This window comes from Varroa destructor, unplaced genomic scaffold (assembly GCF_002443255.2).
Source record: "Varroa destructor unplaced genomic scaffold, Vdes_3.0 BEIS01000002.1, whole genome shotgun sequence".
Taxonomy (NCBI): Eukaryota; Metazoa; Arthropoda; class Arachnida; order Mesostigmata; family Varroidae; genus Varroa; species Varroa destructor.
This window is the reverse complement of record NW_019211455.1, coordinates 43705489-43714493: the sequence shown is the minus strand read 5'-3', so window position 1 is coordinate 43714493 and position 9005 is coordinate 43705489. Positions and strand designations below refer to the sequence as shown.

Below are 9005 nucleotides of genomic sequence, written 5' to 3'. Positions count from 1 at the left end.
AAGTATCTATGATTGACGGTCTTAGACAACTCAAGTATCTATGATTGACGGTCTTAGACAACTCAAGTATCTATGATTGACGGTCTTAGACAACTCAAGTATCTATGATTGACGGTCTTGAACAAAGCATGTAGAAAAACTAGTCGACACGCTTCCTTGGCACAACAAATTACGGAACTTCGAATTTTATTGTTGAACATTTTCAAATTTCACCCACCATATGTGTTATATGGATACAATCTAATAGGAGACATAAGGGCATAAAATATTGAAGCGCATATTATTACCTCATGCATATACTCGCTGATTAGTTAAACAGCCTCAATCATCTTTGACGTGAAAATAGTAGACGAACGTTACGGTGCCGAATTCAGATCCTCTATTTGAAAGTGGGAACTCCTTTTCACACTTGATCTCACCTTGAGATTGGCTAGTTCCTGTCATTCAATCAATCGGGCTAGCATTTGATAATAATAAAGTAAAATATACAGTTTTTTTGTGTTTTATCATCACCAGTGAGCAGCTTGAAACACCAGAGACATCATTCTCTAACTCACCTCCGTTTAGGACACCTAGCAACGAAAGAGCTGGACTGCAAAGCTGATTTCACACGCATCGCAGACAATTCATGTCAATATGTTCATTCACAATTTGACAATTCATGTCAAACAAATAACGAGGGTTGCCTTCTTGTTATAATAACCTCTACCCCTGTTTTATAATGTCACCAGCCGATGCTATCTGATATCTATGACTCTGATCCTGATTATAAAATGTAAGCTTTCGGAATCAACGATTGCTATGATGGTCAACGAAATTTTATTAATTCTAATTTCACTGTCGTGACTTGTCGTATATTGAGGCCGACTTAAGGTAAGCCGAAATAAGCTTCAGGTGTGGTTAGCTAGGCCTAATCCGAATGCAGTCAATGACCTGTTCTTGCAACAAGTTTTTTTTTGCAATCTAATTGAAACAATGAGCTTTCCGTCTGTGAGTGTCCTCCCCTTTTGAGTATTCATAGGTGCAGAAGCAATCTGTCCCTAGCGGTCGTCATTGTCACTCTCATGGGCACGCGACACTCGATGAGAAATTTCTTCGAGACTGCTGCAAGCTCTGTATGCTTCCGAATTCGCTCTGTGCCGAGGGCTGTGAAAACCTGAATCAGGTGGCTATTTCCTTAGAAGAGGCTTTTAAGAGACTTCTGCAATTGCGTCTACAAAGTGAGGCAGTGGTAAAAACATAACTGCTAAAAGAGTGTGGTATTTTGCTAACATTAGTTGATTCTGCGTGCACGCGGACGCGTACGTAATGTATGTAGCGATTAAAAACAACATAAACGCTTAAAATTATGTAGGTGTCGCTGGTGATTCCGCTTGAAATGACTTCCGCGATATCGCTATCATCTTAACAGTGTGCGCATCATGTGGTACGGGGTTGAGTTATAATCCTACGAGTTGCCAATTTCGTGTAATAGTTTTGATTTCTGAATACGAAAAAAAAGGGAAATACTGGCGCGTTGTTTGGTATTAACAGCTGCTTCGGAATGATTTTTTGTGTTCAAAGGCTATAGGCCAGTCCGGAAATTGAAGCCTTTTAAGTTAACAAGGCCCGGTCTCAAATCCCGGAGGAGAAGTTTTTGCCTGAAAGAGGAATAATCGACAAAAAAGATCGACAAAAAAAGGAAAATCTGGGAATTTATCGGACCTTTTTAGGTGATCGAGTGAATTCAACTTGTTCGAATAAACCTACTACTGTAAGATCAGTTGATTCCAGAAGGGTCCTGAGTTGTCGAAAGTCCTAATTCACTGGAATGTTTGTTTCTTAAAAGGCGATTGAAAGCGTAATGATGGTAGGACGCTGCTGCGCGGTTGTTGGTCACCTGTTCAACAAACGCGAAGTCACTCTATGCCTAGCGATGCAAGAGCGATGTTCCTCAAAGTAGGTTTCCAGTAAAATAATGAGTTTCTCTAAAATAATAAGGTCCTAGATAAAACGGTTTGACGGTGAAGTACAACCTTAAATAGTTTTCAACGACTGCTAACTTAATTTGCATTTCATCTCTTGCAGAGATTATGTTAGTGTGTTAGATTAATATATTGATTGCGCGTCTGTTCCATCCTGAAACCAAGATATATTTTCGCCTCAATCTATTGTAACCACATTGAAGCGTCTTCAATTCAACGTGTTGGCTAATTGTACAGCATCTATAAACTTCCTACAAACGCCGATGTGTAACACATCAAATGTAGAATATTTATATCAAAATATCTGTTTTGTAGAAATCGCTTTAAGAGTGCTCAAATTTGCTTAGGAACGTCTACGCCGTAACACGTTCTTTTGGAAGCCGATAACGTTGATTCACGCAAAAGCGCAATAGCCTGTACTTGCTTCTCGCTGATCCGCTCCTTCCGGACAATCATTGACGTCATAGTAGAAGATCTGTGCGGAAGAAGGATCTATTAGATTAAGCCTTTTTTAGATTAGGTCTGTCTGTATCTAGCAGCTAGTACTGAGTTAAGGTAGGCGGATCGTTCCGTAAATTTATTTCATTTTTGCTCTATAAAACACATTGAGCTAAAAATGTTCCGACGGGAAATTGAAAGATTTAGTCTCAGTTTATATATATACATATATGCTAATGTCAGAGTTACCTATGATATGTCAGAAAACGTCAAATTTTCGTTCAACCCCACAGACTTTTTGATGTACTAACAAAAGTAATCGTCCCCTAAAATCAAGTATTCGAAACCGTGATCGATAACAATTATCTAACATGCGCCGTACGGAGGGTTAAGTCTAACACTACCTGGTTTTCCTAGACAAATTATGATTTTTTTATTTTTATTTTTTATTATTATTTTATTAATAATTTTATTTTTCGATTAATTTAATTAATAATAATAATATATTATTAAATTTTGACAGCTAAGCTAATAAAAAAACAGTTTTCTTTTGAAGATATATTCTCACGGCTAGTGCACATTACTGACGGTATAAGGTGCTTAACGAATTCAACCAACTGTGTATAGAACGCAAAGACGTTATCGCGTCTACAGTCTTATCATAATCAGACAAGTAAGTTTTCAGAGATCTCTTACTCATCCTTTTAGGTCTACTGAGGTTTCCGCGCAAAACTCGCCCTATATATATGAGGCAGCCTTTAGCAAGCTTCACGATCTGCTAAACAGGTCATAACCTAGATAGTATCTTTGTTTTCTACTGATTGATGTTGGCATATTAATGTAGTGCTGTTACGTGTTACACCATTTTAACGATGTACTTATCGATTAACCTTCCTTAGTTCGGGTAAACTATGTCTTATTATACTATTATGTATACTATTTTGTGTCATCATTAAAAGCTAAATGCATAACTTAAATGTTATGCATTTAGCTTACCGTAATTTTTCCGCCCCTAGCGCGGGGAACAATCGTTTTTACAGCGTTAGACAGTGAACGATGCCAACCACAGTTACGACACGTCATGATACGTACTCCAAGACGGGTGTCGCGGCTTGTTCCCATGCCCGTGCTGAACGCTGCCACAAGCGAAGTATTATCGGCACAGATGTGGTGTACGCCTTGCTTCTGCTTCTGATCTAGCCCATAATACTTTACGCTGAATAGATCACGCAGGAATTTACCGCTTTGTCGATCCCACAGTTTTACTCGGCCATCGTACGATGCGCTTATAATGAAGTTTGTGTTTACCTGCACCGATGATATCGCACCTTCGTGACCAACAAGCGTCTGTACACAACTGCCACGTCGAACATTCCATAGTCGAAGGGTGTGATCGGCGTTTGCTGACACAAGCATATCGCCTCTTAATACCAAAGCTCGGGTAGGACCCTCATGACCCCAAAGGACGTATAGGTTGTGGCCTGTCCGATCCCAAACTCGGATCGATGTATCAAGGCCAGCTGATACAATGTGTTCAGCGTCGAATTCTAGCGCGCAGACTATGTCGGTGTGACCTTCCAAATTACGTAGACATCTGTCTCGACTATCGCCCCAAATTTTTATCAGCCGATCATGCCCAGCGGACATGATGGTTTTTCCGTCCTTACTTAGTCGGACGCAGTTGATTTCGCTCATATGACCCGTCTGACCACCAAACACCCGTATACACTCGCCTGTGACATGATTCCAGAGGCGAATTGTACTGTCGCTAGAACCGGAAGCTACCCTGGAAATAGGCCAACAAATACGGTAATATCTGCTCGTACGTAATATTCATACAGTGTGTTGGCGCGTGCTGGTGTGCGAAAAAATTCTAATCCACCATAGAGACGCCACAATGAAGCAAATTAGAAAGCTTTGTTTAAATCCCATAGGAATCCGTGCTGTCTGTTCCGCCAATTGGACCAATGCAGCTCCTGCTTAGATTATCCAACTGATTCGAGAACTGGCTTGTTTGGCGGCGCGAAGAAGAGGTCCAGGAAGTTTTTTCCCGTCGGGCTCAGAAGTTTGCCTTTTGTAGTGGCAACGGCGAACAGCTCATTGCTCCCGGGTCGACTCAAGTAAGGCTCTCAAACGAAGTTTTTTTCTACAGAACAGCTGATTAAAGGACCCACTCGGCAGGAACGCTTGAGAAGGAAGCGCTCAGCGGCGGAATCAAATGATTAAAGCTCGAGTTCTTTCTAGAATTGAACAAGCATATATCGAACTTCCTATGACATACGTCAATTCGCACGAAAACTTGGTAAGATTTAAGTCCCTTCCGAATTACGTTTCATAAAGTTCTCTTGACAGGTCCTGTCATATAGGTTAAAAAGACTTACCTGTCCCTTTGCACATCCAGACATTTTACGGTTTGTTGGTGTCCGATGAGGGTGCGAATGCATTTCCCTTTATTAAGAGACCATACTTTAAGAGTGGCATCCGACGATCCGGAAATTGCGATTGTTTTCATTAGCATGGCACACCAAACCTGATTCTTGTGTCCTTCGAGTATATGAAGTAGCTTACCTATGCAATGTCAAAGAAATCCAATTGTAGCATTTGACCGTCTCAAAACCTGTGTTGCAGTCGTTCCGCAGAAGCCGTTTAATGATCAAACGAAAACAATAGCCGTGATATGTACATATAGCAATAATAAACAAACTCTAGGAACTCGTATCAGATTGTCAGCGTACATCAATAGTCGTAACACGTACTGATCAGTAACAGGGCATTAACAACTGCTTTCTGGATCGTTCTGATTCCGTGTCACCCAAGGAAGAACATTAATAAATATTGTATACTATACAATTGATATATACCTTTTTATGTACTGTGTTACATGCGCCTGTAAGTTGTGTATAGGTAGAATAAATGCCTCCCTGTCCACAATTTCAAAGTGTGCGCCGTAGTGGTTTAATAATAGTTTCGGGTGGAAAGCCCCCTGCGAGCTTTTAGACATTGTACAAAATCTTCACTTGATCCTATCGTGTTAAAGCTCGACTGATTTTACACATTCTAATCTCCCAGTTGTTTTTGTCATGCGACGCTAAATAACAAATAATAATCATCATCATCATTGTTACACGAAGGCCATCACAAATTTTCCCTATCTCTAATATGATGTGAGTGGCCTGTGTTGGTCCAACGAATAGTTGTTGGTGTAGTTGTAAACCTCTAGAAGAAATTGGTCGCATTAAAAATCACAGCAGAAACACTATATCCTTGCTCAGTCTGATGGAAGTAAGTGCCCATTTCCAAAAATTTTATAATAACTCCTTTATGATTAGGCATACACAATCTAACATTGGCCGGATCGTTTTCAACTGAAGACTTTTTGGCTGCGTATCAAATACGGTTTTGCGCAATAGATTGCTCATTACAGAGTTTTATTATTTTTTACATAGATCGGTTAATGGCGTACCAGTTTTCGCGTTGTGAAGTCGGAGCGTGTGGTCAGTACTGGCGGTTAAAATTGTATTTCTAGCGTAACGTAAACACGTGATCTCCTCGCTTTTGTGGCAATCGATGATCCTGTGTCTAGGCTGTGCAATGAAGCGCCAGCTCCAATTGATGGCATAACGCGTCCGTATAAATATTTGCCGCCATTTGTCCCATTCGTCTTGCTGCAATTGTTAAGAGATAAAAACCCAATTGCAGGGCCATCTCACAGATATAATGTATACAAGATACTGTATTTAGATGTCAATTCGATCGCTACGAAGCATTGCTATTACTATGCATTGTGAGAATATGGGGCAAGTGAAGGTAATGCTAAGACAAACCCTTATGCACATCCCCCTGCCTGTTAAGCATGAAAATTTTCATGGCCTAACTTCGGCCCAGAATCCTCACGGTTTCGGTCCCTATAGGACACTGCTACGGGAGCCATTACGTGCATACACTCGATCTCGTAGCAACGTATGTGTCCCTTTGGCTGGCTCTGGTAGCATGTTTCTTTGCTTAATGAGATACCGCTTTCTTTCGTGTCAGGTTTCTAACGATTTGATAAGGTCTCAAATAATATTCGTCATTTTATTATGTAGAAGTCTTTGTCCCGAGCCTGTACTTGTTGCAGGCTTTCAACCTTCGTGTCCTTTATTTGGTTTCTGAAAACTGCACCTTAACATAGCTATAACCTGCACATTAATTCTTCACTATGGAGGCGACAAAGATTTCCCTAGCTACGTTTGGCATGAATGTCCATACATACTCAAACGAGCAGCTCAGTTATGATATCAGATATTTAGCAACACGCCAAACTTCGGAACAGGGCATATCAGTAATTTCGCACTAGTAGCCAGCCGCTTCGACCGATATTTATCGCCAGTAATGCTAGGCGCAGAATTCAAAACATTTACTCCAACTTAAATTAATTAACAAATTAAAAAAGTTAAAGTTATTGATAATATTTTATAGAATAATCTCAATAGATAACTTACAGGTTAGATATGGAAGTTCTACAACTTGGTGAACAGAAATGGTCATTATTTGAACCTATAGGTGTTAACGACGTACAAAGTTTAGCCGGGATGCATATTGTATTGTGCATTAACTTTTGTCTCTGCCTCGACATTCTGGTACCGGCCATTTGGAAAGAATCATGTAGTCGACAGCGTCTATGCACAATCTACGACAATAGTCGACGGTTTTGTCACTTATTAGCCATATACTTACATGGCTTCATTAGCTGAGCCGTGAACTAAAAAAAGGGATAACAGATAGTGCGACTGTCATGGTTTATGATACCGATGATACACCCTTGGCAATACCCTGTCGCAACAAATCAAAACGAAATTTAGAAGACCGGGGGCAACAGGTACTAGAGGCAAAAGTCACACTGAGTAGCAGCACTAAGAATAAATTGTAGTGCTCAGTATTCTAAGGCTGACATAGTGAAACCTTACTGACAGTAGATTTTCTGGTCCTTGGCATCTCGATCTGCAGTTCCTGACATCGTGCTTCCCAGTATCGATCATTGTTCTGATTAACGAGCAGGTGGACGTCTCTGTCCCTAGGCTCAAAGTACGCAATAATTTGTGCTGCAATCTCAGTCGGCAGAGCACAGATAAACGTAGGTCGGCATCTCCGTAAAATAAGTAGTAGACCGCGCAGTTGGGCAACACTGCAGATTGAGAGAAGACCAACCAGAGCCTCTACCATTGCTGTGTCATCGCTGAAGCCAGAATTAAGTTTTACGCGATTAAATTCGACATCTAAATAGCATTGCGTTACCGTCCTATAACAGCTAAAGCTGTCTCCACGCCTAAACAGCATTTCGAAAAATATATACAGATGTCGAGGGAATTAGACTGATTCTGCGTTTATTATACAACCAAATTAAGCTAAATGTTAAAGCAATGGGTAGAACCTTTGCGGAAATAGGATTTATTTATGGAACTTTATAATTGACTGAGAGCTAACGCGAAATATACGAAACGAACGAATGTAGTAAAAACTCACAACTTATTGAAGTCATCCAGCCATTGCTGTGAATCGAATGCCCCCTCGGGAATCTCATCGTCTGGATTGTCGATTACATCGTCGCCTCTGAAACGATTCCGTTGTCCGAACCATGATGACTGTGCTTCATTCGCAAACTTCGGAATCTCCGGAATGGGAATTTCTTGGCGATCTCTTTCCTGTACAGCTTCATTAACATCTCTGAGAGGTACAATTGTACTCTCGAATGGAACCGGAACCACCTTGATATCCTTGCCTATATGCGCACAATACTTTGCTGGAGCAAAATGTCGGCCGCCGAAAGAAGCAGCGTCTTCTGCTCCAGTAGCTTCGCCAGTTTCAATGAAAGAATCGTTTTCTCTAGCTTCATCAGACGCTATACCATCTTCGGATTCTCCGTCGTCCTGTTTTTTCTGTTGGAAATGTTCTCGATTGCTGTCTTTGTTTGCTTGAGAAACCCCGCTTCCATTGTCTTCTTGAGCAGCCGCATCTTTGCCGTCTGTTTCAGCAGCCGCATCTTTGCCGTGTGTTTCCGCAGCTGCATGCATACGGCTGCCGAAGCATACGGCAAACATACGGCTGCCGAAGCATACGGCAAACATACGGCTGCCGAAGCATACGGCAAACATACGGCTGCCGAAGCATACGGCAAACATACGGCTGCCGAAGCATACGGCAAACATACGGCTGCCGAAGCATACCGCAAACATACGGCTGCCGAAGCATACCGCAAACATACGGCTGCCGAAGCATACCGCAACAGCAGGCATACGGCGAATATACAGCTGCCGAGGCATACGGCAAACATGCGGCTATTGAAGCAGACGGCAAACATGCGGCTGTTGAAGCAGACGGCAAACATGCGGCTGTTGAAGCAGACGACAAACATGCAGTTGCTGACGCAGACGGCAAACATGCAGCTGCTGAAGCAGACGGCAACATGCGGCTGTTGAAGCAGAGGGCAAACATGCAGCTGTTGAAGCAGACGGCAAACCTGCAGCTGCTGAAGCAGATGGCAAACATACGGCTGTCGAGGCATACGGCAAACATGCGGCTGTTGAAGCAGATGGCAAACATGCAGCTGCTGAAGCAGACGGCGAA

The 9005-nt window shown here is 41.8% G+C and overlaps 1 protein-coding gene across 1 annotated transcript; it reads right to left on the bottom strand.

Moving 5' to 3' along the window:
- Window positions 1–802: 802 nt before the first annotated feature.
- On the bottom strand, window positions 803–8943 carry LOC111243719 (uncharacterized). Its single transcript, XM_086978517.1, has 7 exons — window positions 8660–8943; window positions 7905–8483; window positions 7353–7617; window positions 5866–6067; window positions 4784–4970; window positions 3495–4188; window positions 803–2439 (listed from the first exon to the last, which is right to left on the bottom strand). Exons 1-7 carry the CDS (start codon window positions 8941–8943, stop codon window positions 2359–2361), a joined length of 2292 nt encoding a protein of 763 aa, XP_086834643.1. The 3' UTR covers window positions 803–2358.
- Window positions 8944–9005: the final 62 nt, after the last annotated feature.